At 50.4% G+C, this 24,529-nt stretch overlaps 1 protein-coding gene across 1 annotated transcript in view; it reads left to right on the top strand.

The window, feature by feature from the left end:
• LOC111142499 (myosin VB) overlaps nucleotides 1-24,529 on the top strand; it is a 186,025-nt gene that overhangs the window by 82,380 nt on the left and 79,116 nt on the right. The window contains exons 13-15 of the mRNA XM_022495717.1: nucleotides 11,841-11,996; nucleotides 12,756-12,853; nucleotides 18,588-18,674. Coding sequence (XP_022351425.1) covers nucleotides 11,841-11,996; nucleotides 12,756-12,853; nucleotides 18,588-18,674 — 341 coding nt within the window. The remainder of the gene's footprint in view (nucleotides 1-11,840; nucleotides 11,997-12,755; nucleotides 12,854-18,587; nucleotides 18,675-24,529) is intronic.

Genomic DNA, 24,529 nt, shown 5'->3' with positions numbered 1-24,529 from the left:
GGGTGCTAGAGCAGGGATGCCCACAGCAGGACCCAGCAGGACTGGGCGTGGGTAGTGTTGGCCCCAGTCTGGAGCGTGGGGCAAGGCAGAGATGCCAGGCAGGGCGACTGTGAGGGGGGCTTGTGGGTTATTTCCATCTGAAAACAGTTGAGGATGGCCCAGTGGAAGGAAGAGAGCAGGAGATGGTGAAGGACAGGGGCGACTGGGAAAGGAGGACATGGCAAGGGGCGGGGGACGCAGAAAGAGGTGACCGTCAGGAGGGGAGACAGCAGCAAGTGTAGCAAGGAACACGTTACTGCAGCCGTTGTGTCATTTGTCGCCTCTCTTCCCTGCAGGTGGTAGGATAACTTAGACGCCTCAAATCCTGGTGTCCACGCGCTTCATTTCTGTGCAGTGCCCACAGAGCCTCCCATAAGCAAAAAGTTCAATGAAACAGAGGGTAGGATGTGAGGGACACTTAATAGCTAACATTCCAAAATAGATTTATCTCCAGAATTTATTTCCTTCTCATGAGCGTAACAGAAAGATGGCAATTACTGGGTCCATTCTACCCGCAGAGGACACAAGGCACTGACTGACCTATGCACAGAGTAAGTGCCTATGTTGTGAGGCCCTGTCCCACACCCAGCCAGCATCGCGCAAAGGTGGATGAGACCAGTTCTAACCTGCGGGTGCTCACATCCTCATGGGCTGTGAGTGGCCCATAATCACACGGTTGCTGAAAAGTGGGGAGGCATGGGGAGAGGGCCCGGGAGCTGGAGGGTGGGTAGTCTGGGCACCACGATTCCCAGAGGCCAGCTGCAGCCCTTTGGAGAAAACCCAGAAAGGGACTCTCCAAGGTTTGGGAGGCTTTCTCCGGACCTCCTGCCCCTGAACTGGCTACAGGGGCCTGATAATGCTAGAAATTGCAGATTAATGGCTCTTGGTGATAAGCTTCAGATGAATGTAACAGGGCAAGATGCCGGAATGGAGAAAATACACCCAGCAAAAGAGACCCAAGGACAGAAGGGTGAGTGTAGCCTGCTGCATCCCAGAGCCCCAGGCAAGGGGTTGAGGGAGGCTTTGAGTCAGTATAGACACATAACCGGCTCAGGGCAGACCCCTCTGCCCAGGGTCCTCTGGAGAGCTGCAGTGTCTGGGAATGAGTTGTCCTGGAGGGAAATCTGGATGAGTGTGAAAATCACTTTGAAATTCAACGCTAGATTAACCTCTCAGGTTGCCAAGTCGTGGCACTGTCGTCCACGGTGGATTATAGGACTTTTTCATTCTTTGCAAGGGGAGGTGGGGACCGAGGAGGCACAAGCCACAGGGAGAGAGGAAGTGGGTGGCACGAGCACGCTGCCCCATTGCTTCTTAGAGGCTTAGAGCCCTGTGGCCTCCTGTTAGTGACACAGTGGCCTCAGCGGCTGAGAAACTTCATGTCTTGTTCTCAGTTTCCCTTTTCAGATAGGAGCACAAGTGAGGGGTGGGTGGCAGGGAGAGAGTCTGGTACTTTCCATTTAAGTACAGAGTTGGGTTCTGCCGGTGTACTGATTTTTGTTTTGAGTGTCTCTCAGGGATCTTGAAAAGTAAAAGAAGCATCTCTCCAGCACATCATCTTTTATTAGTAACTGGCATTTCCCCCCTTTAGTGGGTATTTATGTGTAACGTAGTGGTAACGAATTCATAGAGTTCACCTCATGGTTCTTACAGTCCAGTGAGAAAGGTAGTTTAATTACAGATTTTGGTAATGCCATGAAGGTCGAGAAGGTGGTATAAAAAAAAATTAGTTGAGAGTTCCCGTGGCCACCCCCAAATTCAATTATTTATGAAGACGATTTCCAGAACTCAGCAGAGAGTTATACTTGAGGCTGTGATGACTTAGACCAAAAGGATACGGAGCAGTGAGCAAAGGGAGCAGTGTGTGGGGTAAAGTCCACGGGAAACCAGGCCCATGCTTGCAGGAGGCCTTGCCCAGTGACGCAGTGCCCACGGGTGTCATTCCCGCCGTGGTGTGTGGTCATGTGACATATCAGCCAGGGCAGCTTGTCTGAGCTGAGGCTCAGACCTTTTACTGGGAGTCAGTTACACAGGTACCCTTTACCTAGCATGTCCCAAAATTCCAGACTCCCAGAAGGAAGCAGGTGTTCAACATAAACCAAATTATTTCCATAAACTGTTCAGACCCAGTGACCCATTCTTACCAGAGTGTGGTGAGCACCCCCCGCCGGCAAATCCAAGTTCCCAGACCCCAGCCTGGGGTCAGCCTGACAAGCAGGCCTTTCCAAGGGTAATCGTCTCAAGCTTGCTGTGTTACTTCTTTCCTGCACAGGGGCTGTCATTTTAGGTTGGGGAGACGGGGTTTTTATTAGAAATGCAACATACATTCAACAATTAAATAGCTTGAAAGCATTCTCTGCTATTCCTTGGCCCACCTTTTCATCAGGCGCCATTCTGCATATGTACGCACACTGGTACAGCTGAAATGAATCCCATTATGCACAGTTCTGATTTTGCACTTACATCTTTGCTGTCTTCCCACATGACCATGTATCTCTTCTCTTTTTTAAACATTTGATATTTTGCTCATTGAAATAATGCCGCAGTGAACGAAATAATGCCACAGTGAACGAAATAATGCCGCAGTGAACGCCCTTTGCATACATCTTTGTGCAATTGCACCAGTCAGGTAAATTTTTAGAAGTGAGGCGGATGGTTCAGAGTATGCACATCAAAAGTCTGTAGATATTCCCAAATAAGGAGTATAAGGTAGGTCTGGGATCTACTCTTAAAAGATAACGACCCTTCCCTACCCACCTGCCACACTCTAACTTTCCCCTTTATCGACTAATCTTTCTAAAGAACCGGTGACCTTGATGCCAACCTTCAGCCCCCTCTCAGCACCTCACAGCATTCAAGGTTAGCCGGGAGGGGCTTCCAGGTCTATCAGACCCTAGCGGGGGGTCTGCGCCCTGCGCGCACTGCAGACATCCCAGAAAGCAGAAAGCGAAGATGGAAACTAGGTCCCTATAAACCTGCAAATGGGCCCGACCCAGACTGCAGCTATGCATCAAAGAGTGGTTCTCCCTGTGTTTTAAATTCTCTGGACAGGTGGACATGTCTGGCCACACCTGTCAGGGTGGCGTTTTTGAAGTTTTGTTCCCTGAGCCCCTGTCATCTCTAAAACTTTGTTTTTATAGAAGTCTTAAGAGGTTTATGTTTCCAACTCTGTTAGAGCGTGTAAAATACTTAGAGAGATGTAAGGCCCTATGGCATGGAGTTAGTGCCCCATTTCTTGTGTTACGTTCCATCTCTCTGAGCGTAGATAAATCTCAAATCCCATATGTAAATCCATAGTTTTACTTAGAGCATTTTTATTTTATGGGACACCTACTAGCTTTTTTCTCTTGTGTGGCACCCCTGATAAGAAATTAAGAAATCATTATGAATAATTAAGCAGGATGGGACGGAAGACTCCCGTGTAGCCTACCAGCCAGAGGGATGTTTAAAGCCCTCCCACCAAGAGCAGTGAAATAAAACAGTGTTAATGAGAATGTAATTAGTAAAGCCAGTTATACTGCCTAAGAGGTTATAATGTGGCTAATTGCTTTCTCAGCTACTGGAGAGCTATAAATAGAGACTTGGGAAATGCCTCTTTAAAACACGACTTTAAGTCCTTAACAGACTGATTTGTTTTAGGTACTAGAAGTGGAGGTTTCTCCCTCCCGGTGTTTATTATAAAAAAACCAGTATTTTGTTTTAAAAAAAAAATCCCCAAAGGAGCACACATTTAAGATTTCCTGTGCCAGAGCCACACCGATGGGTTTGTCTGTAAGCCTTGGGCAGCCAGGGCCGTCCCCGGTGCTGTTTCCCAGGCCGGCAGTCCTGAGACCAGCTCCTCACTCGTCCCAGCAGACGGGAGCTCGAGACCGATATGGTACAGAGGTCAACAAGACCATATTGGGCCAAGGCCACCTACTCTGGGCCGTGGCAATCCCTGAGGTCCAACAGTTGGCAATGGTGTACCTCAGACAAGGCCCGGGGACGTGTGCTCTGGGTCCCCTTTCTATGACTTTGGTTCGACCTCAGCTCCTCAGTGAACGACACCGTGCTTGTGTCTGTTTCCACACCCCTAAGTTTCTTAAGGTTACAGACACATTCCATTTTGAGCAAATACATCTGCTTTTTAAAAAAGTATATTTTTCCCAAATTCGTGTTTTCATTTTCTATGGGTAGATACTTGGCAGCGGAATGACTACCTTTGTGGTAACTTTAATTTGTTGAGGAACCTCCGTACTGTTTTCCACAGTAGCTGCACCAGTTTGCGTTCCCTCCAACAGCCCTCGAGGGCTCCCTTCCGTCCGGTCGTCGTCCTCGCCAGCCCTTGTTATTTCTTGGGTTTTTTATTTTAGCCGTCCTCACGGAAGGCGATACTTCATTGTGGTTCTGATTTGCAGCCCCCGACGAGAGGTGATACTGAGCATCTTTTCACGTGTCCATTTACCATCTGTGCGTCGTCTTTGGGAACTTGTCTGTTCAGGCTTTCTGAATCTCTAAATTTTTAAAATCGATTATTTTTGATGTTGAGTTCCCCATCACTTGCAGATATCCCCTCTCTTCGGTGGGTGGGCACGGGGAGGGAAGAAGTAGAGGATCGGGGAGACACTTAGCATGTCGAACACTGAGTTACGCGCGGAATTGTGGAACCCTCATTGTGCACACCTGAAACTAACATGCTGCCGTTCATCCTACTTCAATTTAAAAAGTATTTTTAAACCTATTTTTCATAGAACCGCTTGAAGATATATTGACACACAGCATAACACTTTCAAGGGCATTCGAAGTGCCTCCTGTTTAAGAGGAGTCGGCGCTGGTAGTTAAAAAGCTTCCGACTGTATTTAGAAGTCACTAGGGAAGAGAGAACTCTAGTCGATAAAACCGTATCATCCCCTTTTCAGTATGGGAAGGTCCAATTTTGTCTTTAACAACAAAAAAAGAAGTGCTGAGACTTTTCCTCCAAAGCCCATTTGAAACAAAAAAAGAAGTGCTGAGACTTTTCTTCCAAAGCCGATTTAAAACCCCTTTAAACAAAATATTTTGTAACTAAAAATTGGAGTTTTTTCCCCAAAGGGCAGCAGTGCTTGTGTGAAAACCACCCCAAAAAGAAAGTGTATTTTTTAGTAGGTGTGCAGCCAGGTTTTATGGATAAGATTCTGGCCAAGAGATTCCAATCAAATGGTTTTTTTGAGCACATCTTTATTTTGCTTTCATGCGTCTGTTTTACAGGAAAGGTGTCTTATGTTCCTACAGAAGTGAACAGGCATGATTTCCAAGGTAACAGCTATGTATACAGCTGTAATGGACATTTCTCTTCAACTGTCACATGGTCTTCACAAAGCGATTTCATACTTGTCTTAATCCCTCTTCAAATAGATTTGCCTCAGGCTTTTAAAAATTTAGCCCTAGCCCTGACTAGCAGAGCCACCAAAGCCATTATCGCTGGACACTTGGAAGTAAGTGACCAGCGGTGTCAGGCAAGGGCTTGGTTAGTCTGGAGGTATCGTCTGAGTGTCTTCATGGTTGGAGAGGACAGATTCTCAGAAAGGCCCCATGGATGCTGCTTGCCAGGGCTGCTGCCCCCAGACGAGCTGGGGTCATTGCGTTCCTGGTCACTCAGCTTGTAGACAGACTTCCCGGTGCCTTGGAAGCATAACTGGAGTTAGTGAAAGGAAAAAAACATTCTCAAATACTCATTCTTCTGCAGGAATTGTTAGTCCAGCAGAAGCTGGGTGTGACTACGTTTCCTTGAGATTTGAGGTTGGTTTATGGTTGGGACCCTGCCGAGACCAGGAGGTCCCTGTCTAGCCCAGGCGCCATGTCCCAGTGGCTGGATGGGGGGTAGGGCGGTACAGTCATCAGTATTTCCTGACTGTTCTTTTTACTGCTTTTCTTCGAGTTGAAGTCTCAACCAAGTCCTCTCCCCCTCCACCCCAGATATCCTGCCATTTCCAAACACCGTCTCAATAGCCGAGACCTAGAATTAAAACCTCACTTCTAAGATAAAACGCAAGTTCTCCAGACTACACCTTGGTCGTGTTCTTTCCCACATTAGCGTGGGGCCCAGTGAGGAGTGTCTGATGGAAGTAAGAGAAGGGGCCTTCCATTTTAAAGTCGTCTGACTGTTGAACCTGATTTCAAAGTTCCGTGTGTGGTTTTAATACATTCTTTTGACCTTAGGAGTTAATAGATTTTTCAAAGAAAAAGCCACTACTAATGATTTCTGTAAATTAGACTCCCGAAACAGTATCATCATGCATGTGGTAACTTCTACCCTTGACTCAGATGTCTTAGAAATCCATTTTAGAAACTAAGTGAATTACAATTTAGTCAGCATTGTGTTTAGACACCACAGACTGGATGAATCACTGTCTTTAAAATGCGAACCTGCCTTGAGCCTCTGGTTCTTTCCCTGGGGGAGTTTCTCAGCAGCAGTCTGGGCACTTGACCCTTCTCGCGTGCACCTCTGCCATCAGTCCCCCATCCCTCCTATGCCCGGGCCATCTCTCCCCGCCTCCCACTCACTCCTGTTTCTGCCGCTCCCCATGTTCTCACTCACTATTTGTGATGGTGGCTTTTTGCCCCACACCGGGAGGATCCACGAGTCTTTCTTTACACAAGGAGTGGCTGGATAAGTTTGTATTTGGAGAAGACTCTGGCTGGCGCGTAGGCTACATTGGGACGAAGGTGTGTCTGGAGCTGGGCCCTCAGGTTCTAAGCACGCGCAGTGGTCTGGGAGAGCTCAGGAAGGCCTGAGCTGGGGCAGCAGCATTCTGATGATTCAGGACTGCTGGAACTTGACTGTGGACAGAACCTGGGGATATGGGGATAAGAAGTAGGGTGTTGGCAGTCTCTCTAATACAAATTTGGGCAGTTGGGAGGTGAGGGCTGTGTAGGGCATGTCAGATTTGGAGATTCCAGTGGAACTCACATAGGGAGGAAGGCACGGAGCAGATCATTGGTTATGGAAGAACAGCAAGACTAGAGGGACAGGCTTGAAGGGGATGGTTGAAGCCACAGGTGTGAAGGAGATGGTGCAGGGAACAAGGGTTAGAAAACATACATAGCGAAGATACTGTCCTGGGAAACAGTAGCACTGCAGGGAAATGGGCAGGAAGATGGGCCCGTGGGAGCGGCCGGGAAAGAGCTGTGGGAGGGAAGGGAAGCAGAGCTGCCCAGTCAGGGAGGATGGCCTCTGAGGAGGGACTAGGGTCCTTCAGCAACCACAAGTTGGACAGCGAGTGAAGCTGGACCACTTGCAGCCACTGAATCCGGCAAATAGGGTCCCCAGAAGGCACTCTCAGGGCGGGTTTAGGCAGTGTGGGGGCAGAACATGGCATGTTGTGTCGGGGAGGGGTTGGGAAGGGATGACCCAGGGTGGTGTCCTCGGACGCCTTGCCTGAGATGGCTGGAGTGGGGAGTCGGGGGGACGTGGCACAGGGAGATCCGGCTGGACCGGGAGGTGGTCCCGCATGGAAGGAACTTGAACCTAGCTGCGTGTTGAAGGGAGGGCATCTACGAACAGGGAGAGATTACAGATAGGAGAAAATGCAGAAAATAAGGTCATACTTAAAGGAATCCTCTTATTCAATTCCCTCATTTTTACAGATGAGAAATTTTAAATCTAGTAAGGTTAGGAGGCTTGCCATGGGCCACACAGCTAATTCACTGGCAGAGTTGAGTTGAATCTAAAATGTCTCATGACCCTCACTCAGTGCAGGCCTCATAGCACCGTATCTCCCAGAGACCTGCTAGGTTGCGGGCTCTTCTCTATACTGCTCTACCCCAGAGCTTCCTGTGCAGTGGACTTTGCTCGGTCGTGCTGCACCCAGTGTGATCTTCCCCAAAAGATCCCTGGTCGTTGCTCCCTTCTGTGACCCTCTGTTGCATGGGCTGCGGGGCCAGGCTGTCTGGGTGCAAATCTTCGCTTTGCTGCTGACCAGCTCTGTGATCCAGGGATCTGAGCCTCTGTTTCCCCATCTGTAAAAAGGGATGGCCTACCAAGTGGTCATTGGGAGAACTGAATGAATTTTATGCTTGGTACATTCTAAGTGCCCCATAAATGTTAGCTGCTCTTATTTAAACCGCCCCCCGCCCGCCCTGCACTCACAGGCACACCGAAAACACCCTTAATGGCTTCACATTGCCTTTACGATAAAGAGGATTTTGCACAAGCTGGGCTTTCATGCTTCCCCCTCAGGGTGTGTACCAAAGCTGTAGTGCCTTCAAATTAGCTCCCTGAATGTGCAGATACTTGCTAACGTGCTTTCCTAACCGCCCCCCTTCCAATGACCCACCAGCTCAAACATCCCTTCCTAAGAGAAGCCTTTCCTGATTTCTACCCCAGGGTCCTGATTCAGTCATGCGCATCTGTTTATTTCCTTGAGGAAATTATCTTTTGTCATTAAGCTTTTCATTATGGGGTTAATTGATGAGATTTCACCTTCTGTGCTAGATCATAAACCCCATGATACCTAAGAGGCTTTGTTTGTTTTTGCTCATATTTGTGTCCCCAGCTCCGAGCACAATATTTCTCTGTGGGAAGTGTGGCGGTCAGTTAAGTGTTGTTGAGTGAATGAGCGACCCAGTCCATCTAGTTGCTTGACATTCAGGGACCTAATATTTACTTCCTGTTCTTTGAAAGCACGTGGAAATGATGAGTTAATAAATGTATCATTTTTATGGTGTTTGCACATGCCCATTTTAGCCACGGATTTTTAAAATCCTCTCTGAGTCGTCTTTATTCCTCTGACAGCCACATTACTTCCCCCTGGAGAAGGACAATATTTATGATTTTGAAATACCATGTGTGGACGGAAGTTGTTGATCTGTTTCCAAAATGCTGAAATAGGAACCGAATTGTCACCTGTTGGCACTTGCCTCTAGGAGACGTCTTTAATCTCATTGGGTGACCTCCCAAGCCACAGGCTGATGACCAGGGCCTCCAACAGGGATTTTTGGGGTGTGTCTTACTCAGGAATATGGTAGCTTTTCCTAGTGCTTTTGTGGTGTCACCAGCCGATGTCAGCCCTGAGGAGCCATCAGTGAGGGTGGGCTTGAGCCGCTTATCCAAGGTGATCCTTGGCCTTACAGTCATTAGTCAGTGCTTTTAGACTGAACTTCAAACCCAGACCATGGGGTTGAAGAACCACCACCTTTATTTACATGTAGATCGCTGTGGTAAAGAAAAAAAATGAGGTGTTGGGAAATTGGACAGCCACATGCAGAAAAATGAAATTGGACTATTTCCTTACACCACACATGAAATTAGACTCAAAATGGATGAAGGACCTCAATGTGGGAAAGGAGTCCATCAAAATCCTTGAGGGGAACACAGGCAGCAACCTCTTTGACCTCAGCCACAGCAACTTCTTCCTAGGAACATCACCAAAGGCAAGGGAAGCAAGGGCAAACATGAACTATTGGGACTTTATCAAGACCAAAAGCTTTTGCATAGCAAAGGAAATGGTTAACCAAAAGACAACTGACAGAATGGGAGAAGATATTTGCAAATGACATATCAGATAAAGGGCTCGTATCCAAAATCTATAAAGTGCTTAGCAAACTCAACACCCAAAGAACAAATAATCCAATCAAGAAATGGGCAGAGGACATGAACAGACATTTCTGCAAAGAAGACATCCAGATGGCCAACAGACACATGAAAAAGTGCTCCACATCGCTCAGCATCAGGAAAATACCAATCAAAACCACAATGAGCTACTACCTCACACCAGTCAGAATGGCTAAAATTAACAGGTCAGGAAATGACAGATGCTAGCGAGGATGCGGAGAAAGGGGAACCCTCCTACACTGTTGGTGGGAATGCAAGCTGGTGCAACCACTCTGGAAAACAGCATGGAGGTTCCTCAAAAAGTTGAAAATAGAGCTACCCTACGATCCAGCAATTGCACTACTGGGTATTTACCCTAAAGATACAAACGTAGTGATTCGAAGGGGCACATGCATCCGAAGGTTTATAGCAGCAACATCCACAATAACCAAACTATGGAAAGAACCTAGATGTCCATCAGTAGATGAATGGATAAAGAAGATGTGGTATATATACACAATGGAATACTATGCAGCCATCAAAAGAAATGAAATCTTGCCATTTGTGATGACGTGGATGGAACTAGAGGGTATTATGCTTAACAAAATAAGTCAATCAGAGAAAGACAGCTATCATATGATCTCCCTGATATGAGGAAGTGGAGATGCAACGTGAGGGGTTTGGGGGATAGGAAAAGAATAAATGAAACCAGATGGGATCGGGAGGGAGACAAACCATAAGAGACTCTTAATGTCACAAAACAAACCGAGGGGGGTAGGGGGGAGGGGCATAGGGTGAGAGTGGTGTGGTTATGGACATTGGGGAGGGTATGTGCTATGGTGAGTGCTGTGAAGTGTGTAAATCTGGCGATTCACAGACCTGTACCCCTGGGGCTAATAATACATTATATGTTTATTAAAAATTTTTAAAAATTTAAAAATGGAAGTCAGGAGCTTCTGATGACTGGTGTGTTTGTGATCAAAGAAAAGTGCAGAGTGCGAATGGAACTTTCCAGAGCACGTGTTGACTCCGTGTATGTCTGTGTGTGCACATACAGAGTAGTTTAACTGCTTTGTAACCCGTATGACGAGCTGATGGGTGGTATAAACAGATGCATCAGAGAGCGTATCTTAAACCCTGTGCATTTCCAGTTTCTTCATACTGCTGGTGTAAATGACCAGAAGACCATTGTCTATTAAAACAGGCTCTGACCTGGACATTGGAGGCTGGGGTTCAGGCCCTGGCTCAGTCACTAGTCAGCAGCCCGTGGTGAGCTGATACTGGCCACCGTTGCCAGTGCTGGGAGGAATGGAGATAGAAACAGAATTCTGGAGGGTCCCTTCTCCCTGAGTTCCTCTTTCCTCACCTGCCCCTTGAAGAGGTGATCTTTATGCTTTATATTCCAGCTCTAAAGTTCTATGATTCTGAGTCTCCTCTGTATCTCAAAACTTCTACTGTGTGGACAGATTTTTCATGTATATCCCCCCAGCAAAGATAATAGAACTGGGCAATATTTAAGTGTCTGTGATATGCTGGGCACACTACTACATGCTTACGTGGACGGTCTCCTTTAATTCTTTCCCAGGCCTTCCTCCTACTCCATCGAGGGGGAGGCTAGGAGGCCATATGTAGGCTCAGCAAGCATGGGGCTCAGGGCCCAGCGCAGACCTTGGCTGGTACCTGAATGCATGATGGAGACAGGGGAAGACCAGGGAAAGTCCATGGAGGAGGCAGGGCTGGGCCTTGAGAGATGGGCCCCTTGGAATGACCAGAGAGGAGAAATTCTAAATTCTAGAAAACATGCATAACTCTGAAAAGAGACTTTGTACTTGTTAGCAGTCATTCCACTTTCTTCTCCCCCAGCCCCTGGCTCCCACTGAACTCCTTTCTGTTCCCTGGACATTTCATGTAAATGGAATCATGCACAACATGGTCTTCTGTGTCTGGCTTCTTTCACTTGATATATCTCCAGGGTTCATCCCATCCGTGCCGTGGGGCATTGGGTACTTCATTCCTCTAGGTCACTGAGCAGTATTCCACGGTACGGGCCGGCCGTATCTGTCCATTTACCCGCTGATTGATACTTGTGTTATTCCTGCTTTGTGGCTGCTGTGAATAATGTGGTTATGGACTTTGGTGCGCAAGTCTGTGTATGGATGTTTGTTTTTAGCTGTCTTGGGTATGGACCAGAAAGCTATTTGGAACGTCCAAGAGATCTTGAGTTCAGTGTTCTTCCTGTGTTTGTTTCTAGTTTCCACTAGTGGCTGACTTGTTTCATGATGACAAGGACTCCATTCCTGCTGCTTCTACATCTGGGAAGGGCTCGTCTTCAAAGATCAACATTCGCTCCGCCAGACCCCCCCTGAAAGCATCCAACAAGGAGCACAAGAAAACCGTGGGCCACCAGGTCAGCCTCTGGCGGGACACTGTGGGTCAGGATGTGTGTGGCCAGGCCAGCTTCTCTGTAGATGAAGGCCGGCTGCAGGGTCAGAGGGGGCCAGAGCAGCCTCAGCCCCCAGCTCAGCCCATATGTGCTCTTTGAAGGAAGACACTGGAAGCCCTCTCTAGAGAGAACTGACCAGAAAGAGAAAGGGGATGAGTATTGCCCCCGTGCATTTAGTTACCCTAGTAGGATCATAGGCACCTGGTAGAAGACACAAGAGGGTCCTAGAATCTGCAGGTTGAGTTAAAGAAGCCTGGGGACTTAGAAAACTGAGGCCCCTTCTGTGGGTCTTTGTGGGAGTCTATGTCCAGTGTCTCTCCCAAGAGAAGGGAGTACCTGTTGAGCCCTACCAAGCCACTAACCTTTCCATTGTACTGGACTTGCCTCTTCTGGACATTTCACATTACTGTCCTAACTTCCAGGATGCCCAGGCACTGGATAACCGTGCTAAGTCAGACATGTTAGCCTCTGGGCTCCCCCCATTGAGTTTGAATAGCCCTAATGGCAGGACATGGGAGGGCCTTAATTCTGGACCTACAGCAAGGCAGGCAGGAGGGTCAGGTGGAATCTGACCCCGGGTCTCTCTGTTTTGTCCTGTCCTTCTGGATCCATAATGACGATAACCATATCAGCAACCCACCAGTCTGCAGGAGTTTCTTGGTTAATTACACAACTGCAGCATGTTAGAGAAAAATAATCAGGTGCTGACTCTTGTCTCTCCAGTTCCGCACCTCCCTGCATCTGCTCATGGAGACCCTGAATGCCACGACGCCACACTACGTGCGCTGCATCAAGCCGAATGATGAGAAGCTCCCCTTCCAGTAAGTGCTGCCATGGGCGTTGGCCAGCTGCCTCTCGGCCGGGGTCAGGCTGATCAAGCCCGGTCTCTTCATGTTTCCTTACAAGTTCAGGTGGAAGAGACTCAGGACAGCCTTGAGGTGTGTGTGGGGTGGGGGAGGGGAGCCTGCAACAGGACGAATAGTTGATCTCACACCTCACAGATGGTTTACTTGCTGAATACAGGCCAACAGACATTTACCAGGTTCCGCCTGTCTGCTGTCTAGAAGGATTCAAGAGGATGAGAGGATACAGTTCCCTCGTCCTACAGGGTTTACAGTGGTATTAAGGAGTGTGCACACCTGAATCAGAGAACCACATAAAAGTGTGTCATGAAATGCAGGTATACCTGGGTCTCAATTCAGAGGTCGCAGGATAGCTGGAGTGGTCAGAGAAGACGTCTTCCACTGGGGACACTTGACCTCAGATGACGTGTTGAGTAAGGAGACATGAAGATGGTCCTGTTTCTCACATCCCCTCTACCATTGAGCTTCTGGGTTTATTCATACCCACTCACCTTCCCCTACCCCACTCCTCTAGTCTAATTCTGCTTCTACCCCTGTCTTGGATATCATCTTCCAACTCCGTCCATGCCCACGTGGTTGACCCCACCCAAGTCTGTATGGCAGTGACTCTTCAGTATCTTTGTTCATCTCCAGTTTCTGCCAGATTCCAGACCAGAGTTTCTGAATGCCTCCAGCAGTTTCACTGGCTGAGTCACATTCGGCAATATCCGTAATCAGACTCCTTGTCTGTCCCTCCCCACCCCCTCAAAAATGGTTCCTCTGTCTTTGGTCTCTTATGTAGTAAATGGCATAACCCTTGCTGATAGCTCGTTACTGACCATGCCTGAGAGTCGCTCTGAACCAGTGCTATCCAATTGAACTTTCTGTGTTGGATGGGACTGTTCTATAACCTGCATTGTCCAGCACGGTAGCCATAAGTCACGTGTGGCAACCGTGGGCTTTGGGGTGTGGCTGCTATGACTGGGGAACTGAATTTTCATTCTAATTATACTCACGTACTCGTAGTTGGCTGATGGCTACCGTACTGGGTGGCATAAGCCTTGATTCCTCCCTCGTCCTTACTGCCCAGTGTCGAGTCATTGTCAATGTCTCATGGAGTCTGCTTGGAAAGGTGTTATTTTGGTCTCCCTTTTCTCTTCCTCTGTCACCTTGTTTGAGACTCTGTTACTGGCCTGGAATACTGCCCTAAGTCTTTAGAACAGTCTGTTACTTACCTCTATAGCCCCATTATTCCAACCGCCCTGAGCCAGCACACAGGCTCTACCTTCTGGTCAGAGGAGATATATTTCTAAATTTTTAAAGCCCTTTATTCCCAGCATTCTGACTTCCTTTTCTGGTCCTAGCATAACGTCTTTCTGGGAAATAAATTCTTTTGGCAACTCTGTCAGAGTGAATATCTGTTCCTCTTATTTGATAAAGCTTGACCCACACTCAGGTGGGCCTCCTGCTGGAAAAGCTCAGGAAGACAACACCCCGAGTCTGCCTTCTTTGAAGCCTGCTGATTATTGACTCTTTTCCTTTCCTCCCAGTTTCCAAGAAGTGGTTAGGAATTCCCCCTGTGTGACATCTGTTTACCAGCTGACTCCAGAAGAAGACAGGCTATTAGAAGGGCAGCGTGCGTGAAAGACTTGGATGACGTGTGAAGGGCAGGGGCGGTGCGCCGGGGCCCTGGAGAGGAGAGTCGAGGGCTGGGTACCAACTGCAATTCAGGCAGTTCGTCCCTCAGAGCCTGGTGCCTGCCCCCTGCCGGATTCTCTCCCGGAGCTCCCCTCCCAGATGAAAAGAGATGCTGGAGGCTTTCAGAATGCCTGTCTAGTCCTAATGGCCCTCGTTTCCAAGACCTTCCTTTGCCTTCAGGACCAAAATCCCTGTAATAAAGTGGAGAGAATAGTGAACGAGGTGAGAGCACCTGGATTCTAGCTTGGGCTCTACTCCCAGTTGCTGGGCTGTTCCACGAGCTAGCCCTGTACCGCCGGCCTCATTTCTTCATCTGCTAACTGTAGCTAAAGCAGGTCATCCTGGTGAAAGAAACCAAGGAGATGGTGTAGATTATTTGTGAGAGGCATAACAATTTGGATGTGTAAAATATATAACATTATTTAAAATATTTTATTACAAAAATGTATATGTATGTATATAATTATTCCAGAAAGAAAGTTCTGTATGCCTCGCCTTGATCCCCTACAACTGTTTTCGTGACCTTCACATCCTTGACATTGTGGGCCAGGTAGTATGCTACCGTGGGGGCTGTCCTGTCCACTGTAGTGTGCTGGTAGCATCCCCATCACTGTGACAACTGGAAGTGCTCTGTGATTGCCACGTGTTTCTTGGAGGACACAATTGCACCCCCAGTGGAGGACCGCTGTCCTACACTACATGCTTTGATAGCATCCCTTGTAGAAAAGTCTTTTTCCCTCTGCTTCTTCCTTTATTCCAAAAACGTCCATCATACCCACTGTTCACTGGACACTGGGTGAGGACAAGTGGAATGACAGAAATGTCCCTCATCCTTAAGGTGTTGCCGGTCATTAGTCACGGACAGCAGCATAGAAGGGACCGTCCATGGGTGCGTGGGAGTGCTGTAGGAGCAGAGAAGCCTGCTGGGGTGGGGGGTGCTTAAGCGTCCGGGGAGGAGGTGGCCTGGGGGAGTGTGACCTGCCTGGGTTCGCTAGTTGGAAGAACTGGACGGATCCCTGAGCTCAGACGCGGACAACCCTGAGAGTCGTGGGGTCCTCACATGTGACTGCAGCACGCCGCAGAGGGGTGCTGAAGAGGGGTGGGAGCTGGCAGCATGTGCGAAAATCAGGGAAGTGGCGTGGGGCTGCTGAGGGGGCCGGGTTCTCGGCTCCGGGCTCTGCTGAGTCTGCACAGTGACTGGAGGAGAAAGTGCACCCCTGTGTTTCAGCAGTCGGACCCTGTAGATCTTTGGCGACTTTTCAGTCCAGAATTAAGTGTTGCTGGTCCTCACTGTGATCCTCCAAAATTTATTAGTGAGGAGGAGCTGGTTTTCCACTCCGACTCGCCTGGTAACACACATGGGGAGGCTGATGGAGACATGCTGGTGACAACTTTCTTTACCGTTGAAGAGATAAGATTAAAATACTGGAGGCTGGCTGGCTTTACATGTCCCCTGGGGGCTGTGAACAGGGAAGGGGGTGGCAAGAGCTTCTCGGTGGAGTGTCTGCTTGCTTCTTCTAATAGCATTCTTCTTTGCGACCACTTAGTCCTTATGACCAACCGGTGAATTCTGGTTGGGCAGATACTCTCAGCCTCTGTTGAATGAATGAGGAAAGGGAGCTCCAGAGAGAGGATGTGTTGCCCACAGTGGTGTAAGCTGTTAGCGGCGATACCGAGTTTTCTGCTTTGCCCTTGCTCTCTTCCCCCATCCCGTGTGGAAGAGAATGTGGCCAACTCAGGAGGAAAGCACGCGTGTGAGCAGGGGAGTGGGGAGGACCGCAGGTGGGCCCGCAGCCCACGAAGGACGAGGGGTCACAGAGCCTTGCCGAGCACGCTGCCCATCCCCGCGCACACACAGCAGATTGAATCAGACCTGGAGAGCACAGGCGCAGAGAGCCTCAGGGGAGAGGTCGGCAGCCCACGGAAAACCCTCCCCAAAGCTTGAGCACATCCACCGTGCGTTCTGAGCTCGGGGCCCAGCTGGCTGCCTTCAAGACGAGAGCAGCCAAGCCTGTATCCTGAAGGCTGCCTCAGGTCACTCCAGGTCACAAGCATCCTTTATGCCCTGTGTTCTCAGGCTCCTAAGTACCACTGCACATGTGTTAACAGTTTTTCTGGGACCCCAGAGCAGTGCTGCGTCCCGGTGACACCTCAGAACCGGTGCAGAGGGGACCACGGAGGCTCCCCACGCATGCTCCTTTTGTTTTCTTCCATCCTGTAAGACCTTCTGCTGAGGAGCTTTCTGCCTATCTGAAAACATGAAATGAACCCCCTTAAAGTAACTAGTTTGCTCAGGACTGTGCAGACTTGAGTGCTCAGTTGTCCCTTACTCGAGAGCCGTGGATGCCTTGGGACCAGAATAATCAGGAGGACTTCCTGGAGGAGTTGGGTATCCAAAGTAGCAGGACTTGGGCAGGTTTGGGGGCAGCAGGAGAAGGCCAAGGGGTCATAGGCCTGGAGGAGGGTGTGGGTGTCTCCCGGGACACTGAGCCCCAGGACTGACCTGGAACGCAGAAGAGTCCCGACTCAAGGTCAGCTTGTGGTCTCCAGTCACCTAGAAGGTGCCTGCTGGCCCAGTGCATCTGCCTCGAGGGACTGCTGGGTCGTTGGCGCAGGAGGGCAGCTGGCACTAGGAGCCGATCAGCTCCTGCAGAGAGGTGGGAGGGCAGGATAAGTCTCCCGTGGAGAGCTGTGATCCAAGCACGGCAGGTTCCAACCCTGACCCATTCTGCGGAATCCTGAGGGGCCCCGCTGCTGGGAAGACTCCTAGGGTTGTTAGGGAGGCGGCAGGCATGGGTGCCCCCTGGTGTCCTGGAGATAAAGCTGCCCATCTCTCTCCACGGGGTCCACAGGCTGCCTGAGGTGTGTGCTCCAACCAGCGAACGGGATCCCAGAATTCCCGGGATCTGAGCCTCAGCCCCGCTTGCCGCCCACTTCCCAGAGCAGAAGGAGCACAAGATGCATGGCCCTGGGCTGGAACGGAGCTCAGGAGCCGCCAGAAAGAAAGGGAACACTTACTTCCCACCCTTTCTCTGAGTGGGGCAGTGGTCCTAGCAAAGTACGGAGATTAACTCTAGTTCAGCTGAATTCTTTCCCCAGGAAGCCCCCACCCGTGATTGCCGTAGCCACCCTGGCTGCTCTCCCCCTGGCTTCTCACTGCCCTGGTACCGTGGTTCTCACCTATGGCTTTGTGCGCTTCTGTACACTTCTCTCCTGGGGCGGGGACTCAGCCCAGACCTATCTGACTGCTGACTGTACGGTGCGCTACCTGATGTACATGTTGGTGGACATGCTGGGTTTTCAGGGCTAAGCAGTTGAGGGGACATGAGGTGCTGAAGATGTGGCTTGTGTCCCTGAAGACCAGATGATTGGTCTCGGAGACTTAACGGGCAGCTGTTGTGACAGCAGCTGACCCTGCACGTGTGCTGATGTCCTCGCTGCTGGGCTAGCTGCTCTCCCAGGCCATTAGGTTTCGTCTTGGCACTAACCCTAAAAAAGGGGTCCTACGATTACCCCTATTTTATAGATGAGGGTACTAAGGCCTGAGGAGGTGGCGTTGCCTTCCCCAGGTGACCCACGCAGCCAGTGAGTGACCATGTCCTGGTTCAAACCCAGCTCTGTGGGCCTGAAAAGCGCCCCTCTGACTCCTGAGCCACGTGCTGCTGGTGGCAAGTGTGTATGATTTGGCCTTTGAGCACAGATACCCCCATGGGTGCAGATAATAAGGGAAGACCCTGGGGAGGAGGCACAGATGGGCTTGGAAGCTAGACAATTCAGTCATGCCACAAAGACGATGACGTATCCCAGGTGAGAACATGAATGCGCACAGGACCGGGGCGCTCATACGGCTCACGTGCCTGCCAGTCACTGCCTTTGAGTCAGTGCTTGGCCCCCGACCTTGTGCTCAAGGTGCATGATGGCCTGTGTCTCAGTGCAGGAAGAAGTCGTCTGTCCTTCTCCAGTTCCATTTCTGTGCCAGCACGTCCACTCACAGCTTGTCTTACTGTGTTTGCAGCTTTGACCCAAAGAGAGCGGTGCAGCAGCTCCGGGCGTGTGGGGTGCTGGAGACCATCCGAATCAGCGCAGCCGGCTACCCATCCAGGTAATGCGCCTGCCAGCCATGCTTTCCTGGGGCAACCGGAGCCTGGCTCCCCAGGGAACCTGTTTACACGCTGTCAGCCAGAGACCCATCCTGCGTGAGGGCCCATGCAGGATGCTGACAGAGGGGAGAACGTCCTTTTGGCCTGAGAAGCCTGGGAGTCCATGGTGGCATCCTCTGGGGAAACTTTTCCCATTTCAGATTGGCACTGGTCTGGGCGAGGAGCCAGCTAGAGCTGCAAAGGGGATTTCTCCTTTATTCCCACCTTGTGCCATTTACTTTTTTTTTTTTCTTTTTTAAATACACCTATTCCCTGTCAGAACCATTTTGAAATGTACAGTTTGGTGGTAAGTATGTTTGTATTTGTGCACCCATCTCCAGAACTCTTTTCATCTTGCAAGACTGAAACTCTGTGCCCATTAAACACTAAATCCCTGTTTCCTTCCCCCTCCAACGGCTGGCAGCCATCATTCTACTTGGTCTCTGTTTTTGACGACGGTGCAGCCTTCGTCTGTGTGGAATCCTACAGTGATGGGGACCAGCTTCCTTCATTTAGTCTGGTGTCTTTAAGTCTCCCCCATGTAGCATGGCTCAGAATTTCCTTCCTTTCTGAGGTTGAATACTATTCTATTGTACACGTAGACAGCTTTTTATCTGTCCGTTTGTTAATGGACCCCTAGACCTTTTAAAATAGAATCAAATCCATGATGGAACATATAGTCTTGAATTTAAAAACCACTATCAAGATCTAACTTGCACTGCGGTTCTCGAGCCACCTAGAGCCTGTTGAAGCCATGTCAGTCCTGGATCCTTTCTAGAGGCTTGCCTGCAGGAGGAGGGAGGTATGGGTGACGACCCGCGAGCTCTCGTGAGGTCATACCGCGTACCAGCATCTCACAGACTAGGCATCTTCCGCCGTGAGCTGGAGCTAAGCCAAGCAGAGCCAGAGTAGCAGCCCCTGTCCTTGGAAGTCCTGTGTGTGTCAGGAGGTGGAGGGAGCTGGAAACGGGGAGGCGGACGAGGGGCCAGGCCTCCCTCCAGCCTCCCTGCCATCTCCAGCGGGAGCTTGGCCACTGCAGTGGAGGAGTGCCTTCCTAGCAGCAGGTAGTGACCACGAAACAACGTAACTGTCAACAGCTCCCAAATGCTCGACCTGGGAAGGGACTTAGTGATGGAATTAGGAGTTTGCATTTGACCCGGAGAGTACAAGAACTACCACTGATCTGGAACCTCCAGGCAGCTTTTCAAAACCCAGCAGGTTGGAGCATCGTTCCCAACAGTGCGCTCTGGCCCCAGAGAAAGACTCTTCAGTTTGCTTTGAACCATGTCTCTCCCTGCTTAGAAGAAAGACAGGGAGTGTCCTGGGCTCCATCTCCTTTTCCGACCCTCGGGCTGAACACAGATAGCTGACGGCTCCATGAAGGAGGTGAGCCCTGCTTGCCCTTCCCGGGTGAGGGCTCTGCCTGCCTTCTCTTTGTCTGCCCTGCGGGGCCCAGCACCAGTGTTTTGACTGAGGGGACGGGCTCAGGCCATGGGCGCAGCAGGTCTGTCTTGAGTTCGAGGCACTGTAGTCTAGCCAATCGGATCAACCCTCCGTGGCTGCTCCAGACACAGCGCTCAGATCAGATGTGGTTCATACAACTTACAAGTGTGGCAAGGGCCTTAGGGAGCTGCCTGGCCACTGCTTTATAAAGCGTGCTCCCCAGGCAGCCAGGCTCTACTCCTGCTCTGGCTCCCTTATCTGTTGGCCTCCCCCTAAAAGGGTCTTTAGTCTACCATCTTCAGTCCGCTGGTCCTCAGGACCGCTTTGCAGCCGTCAGTGGGTCAGGAAATCACCGTAGTGGGTCATGACCGGCATCTTGTTTATTTAGTGAAATGACCCAGGATGGAAAATAGAAGATGGCAATTTGCAGTAGAAAGGGTATTGGAGTGTGACCTCCCTTCAGCTTTATATATAGACATGGGTGCGTCATGGTGTGAAACATGCTTTTGCTGATGAGGCCCACAGGAGGAAGTGAACTGCTCAAGATCACTGTGGTGGTGTGAGGACTTAGAACCCCCCTTCCTCTGCCCAGCTGTGTGCTTGTTGTCAAGCACCCGACTGCTCACGTTGGTGAGAGGCGCCATCCACACGGGGATCAGGGGGGGTGAAGAGCAAGGGTAGGCTTTTCTGCCTGCTCCCAGAACTGGGCCCAGACCTGAAGCTTGGAGTAAGACTGCACCCTGCCGGCTCTGGCCGGTACATGGAGGCACAGACTGCCCAACGGTGCGAGGCCTGGGCCAGAGCCGGAGGAGCCTGTGGTTGAACCCTTGGCCTTTGGAGTCTGGTGTGGCTTGTGCGGAGAGCTCCAACCTCCTTGGCTGGGCGACCTCAAACAAGTCCATCTCCAAGCCTGGGTTCCCTTATCACTGAGTATTTCCATCACAGGTGGTCATAGTGAAGTAAGGCTTCTAAAGTCCCCCACTCTGTGCTAGGCACTTAAACATTCAATAATGTGTTTATCACTCACTTAGATACAAGCAAGAAACTGCATCCTTATGGATACAATTACGGGGTAAAACCGGCCTTTACCAGAAATGTTTAGCTTTATTTTTGTGAAAACCTGTTGTGTCTGGTCACCTCAAAAGTGCTTTCCAGAGTTCTCCAAGGAATTGAAAAAGGTTGGTCTAAGAATTACTAAGATGCCCCACGTTCAGCTGTTGAGGGTCCTTGCGCAAGAACCTCTGGGATCATGGGTCCTCAGCCACACCTGTGCCACGCAGCACAGAGACTCCGGGTGAGCAAAGGAGCCCAGGTGCTCCTCTCTGTCTCACACTCTAACTGAAGCTGCTGGGGGGCTTGGCAGGCAGGAGGCATGAACATTGGGACCATGCCACGCCAGGGGTGAGGAAAGGAGAGAAGCATGGGAAAATGAGCTATTCTAGGGCAGCTGAGACCTTGGGGCTCCATCCCGGGATGTAAGGAGCCACCTGTTTACCGAGAACTTTTAACACAATGAGTTGTTTGATAGACAAGTGCTTTGCAGAGGGTGTGAACCTCTTGTCTTGGAGACCATCAAGCAAAAGCCAGGAGCCTGGGTCTGATGCGATGAGCTCTAGACTCTGCTTCTGGGAAAGGTCCCTGGGCCTGTCACCTCGGACTCACCCACCCAACTTGCTTGCAGCCTCGCTGTGAAATCGGTGACCGCACGTCCCACCCACGTTCCTGCCAGTTTGCTGCTACAGTACAGAATCCTCTGTCGGAGGAAGTGGAAGAGGAAGAGGGACAGGATTTCACTCCCATGGTGTTCCCTGAGCTGCTATAGAATGAGAAAGTATTCTTGCCTCTATGTCTCCTCTCCTGTTAACCCGGCCACCTGCTCCACTCCTCCCCCGTGGAGCTTCTGGCTCTGTGCCGATGGCTGGGAGGGAATCAAGGATCTAAGTCATGACCTCAGCCTATCAGGAGTTCACAGTCCAGGAGAAGGGATAAAAACCTACAACAGAGCAGCATAGAATTAGGCCAAGTCTGGAAGGAAATGTGGGTTTCCTGGAGGAGGTGAGGTTTGAGATGGGCCTCGAAGCGGGGGAAGAGGATTCGGGTATACGGGGAGGCAGTGGGAGGATTCCACCAACCCGGAAGCAGCTCCACGTGCAGGCACAGAAGGGACGATAACTTCTCCTGCCCAGCGATCTGGGAAGAGACCTTCTCTGCCAGTCAGTCCTCATTCGTCCTTCCTGTTCTGTCTCCCAGTCTTAGCGGGCCGGACTGGCTTGTGTCCTTATGCAGACCTCCTCTGCCTTGGCTGCCCAGAGAGCACACTGCCTCCAGGTCCTTAGACCTACGTGGGAAACGGCCTTTCCTGCCGTGCGTTCCACCTGACTCCGTCACCACCGGCAATGCCGACGCACCCGCAGACTCACATCCTGTGGGGCAGCCGATGGGTGTCCTTCTGCCGCCCTGATCGATTCACCCCTCTTTCTAGCACCTAATCACTAGGGCATCTGTACCTTTTGTTTTCATAATTGCAAGTATTGTGGCGAGTGTAGGGAGGGAAGGAAAAAAAACCTGGTATTTTCTGCTCCACAGAAAATGTTACCTAATGCTGTGATTTACATGTTTGGGCTTGGGTCCAGAGTGCTGCCTTACCTCTGCTGTCTTAGCAGATTTTGCCGAGACCTCAGAGGGAGGATTCCCTCCCCAAATGGCCATTTGAAGTGTTCGCTTTCGGAAAGAGGCGCCACAGTTTTACGGCACTTTTGTTGGTGTTGCGGTAGAGCTGAATCCTCCATATTGTTTCATTTTGATGCGAATACCCTCTCCCAGAGCCACGGCACCCAGGGTGGCCTTTCTTTGAAAGCTGAGCAGTGGGGAGAGGGCTGGGAGCAGAACTACCTCGCCCATGATCTTGTGACTCCACACATTGCCCGTCCGCACCTGCCAGTCACGGTAGGCATTTGGAGGGAGCTCACCGCTTGAACCTCTCCCTTACTGCTTGGTCCCGGAGGCTGGGGTGTCTGCTGTATCTGGGGATAAACCAGACAAGGTGGTACAGCTACTGTGTACCCATCAAGGTGTTAGCTTTTGAAGCTAACAAAAGTGTAACCTCAGAATGTAGACCCGAGCACCCATTTTGTTAGCCTGACTTTGGGAGACCTTTGGGAGCCCCAAGGGGCTTGAGCAGGCTAAGGGCTCATCTCAGAAAGAATTCGCCTCCATGGTGCTAGGACTCGAGATAGCAACGTGATTTCACTTGATTTAGCTTGTTAAGTAACATGATTTTGCAGAGCTATTGCCCAACGAAACTCGAGTGGCTTCTTTGAGGAAGAGGGACTACAACTCAGAACATTTTTCTACATTTCTCCAACTTAAGTGGCCAAAGGGCACATGCCAACTCTTTCCAGGGAAGAAGATGGCAAAGAGGAAGAATGCATGGCTCGGGATCCCAGGGACTCACGATGAAATGTCTGGAGGCCGCTTCCCCGGGAGCCCATGCAGAGGCCAGCCCTTTGCAGCCAAGATTTCAGGCCAAGTTTCTGCATCCAGCCTCCGACGCCCTACGCGCAGGACACTTAGCCCCATTCTGAAGCGAACACGTGTCCAGTGCCCCCCCAGCACGGCCAGCCCAGGAGGACACACACAGATTGGCGGGCCAGCAGCAGCTCTCTGGAGACCCCTCGTCCCACCCTCAGGCTCTATGCTTGTCTATTTTTATCTGCCTAAGAATTGTGGCTCTCTGTGAGTCTGATTAAAAATGAGAATGTATCATTCCATTTGAAATGCGCTGCAGTGGCTAAGAAATATGGCCGTTAGCACACACAGAAAGCACCGTGCTGAATGCGGTGTCTGGGAAGAGCTGGGCCACTGTGACTGTCACCGTCACCTGGCTCCCGGCCGCACCCCTGCCCCGTGTTCTGTGCCTGTGCGATGCCTGGTCTCCCGTGGGGGGTGGAGGGCAGGGGGGTGTATTCAACGCAGCTTTGTGTCCCAGAGGATTTGTGAAGCAAACTCCATTTAACCACAACACACATGTTGTGGGAGGACGACTTGAGTATGCAAGGTTTATATGTAAAAACTAAATGCCTAAATCTTCCGTGCTCTCCTCTTTACCTCAGAAAAACTCAGCAGCACCGTCCGAAAAGACTTATCACTTGCCAGCTTCCATCCCTCGGCCGCCACGTACACAAAACATGAATGTAGAAGGAGGGTGGAGTCTGGAGAAGTTGCTCAGTCCACCTGCCCATTTAGTCAGGACTAAAGACCCATCGTCACTTGCCTTGCGATTAAAAACCCCACCAAGCCAGTAACGCAGAGCTTACTTTGGTGCAAAATCGTTCTTGCCCGTGATCTCACAGCCCTTCATCGTGGCTCTTGTGCC

The sequence above is a fragment of the Enhydra lutris genome, unplaced genomic scaffold, assembly GCF_002288905.1.
Source record: "Enhydra lutris kenyoni isolate GAN:26980312 unplaced genomic scaffold, ASM228890v2 scaffoldscaffold8, whole genome shotgun sequence".
NCBI classification, from domain to species: Eukaryota; Metazoa; Chordata; class Mammalia; order Carnivora; family Mustelidae; genus Enhydra; species Enhydra lutris.
The sequence above is the reverse complement of the archived record's forward strand: the minus strand, read 5'-3'. Positions and strand labels throughout refer to the sequence as shown.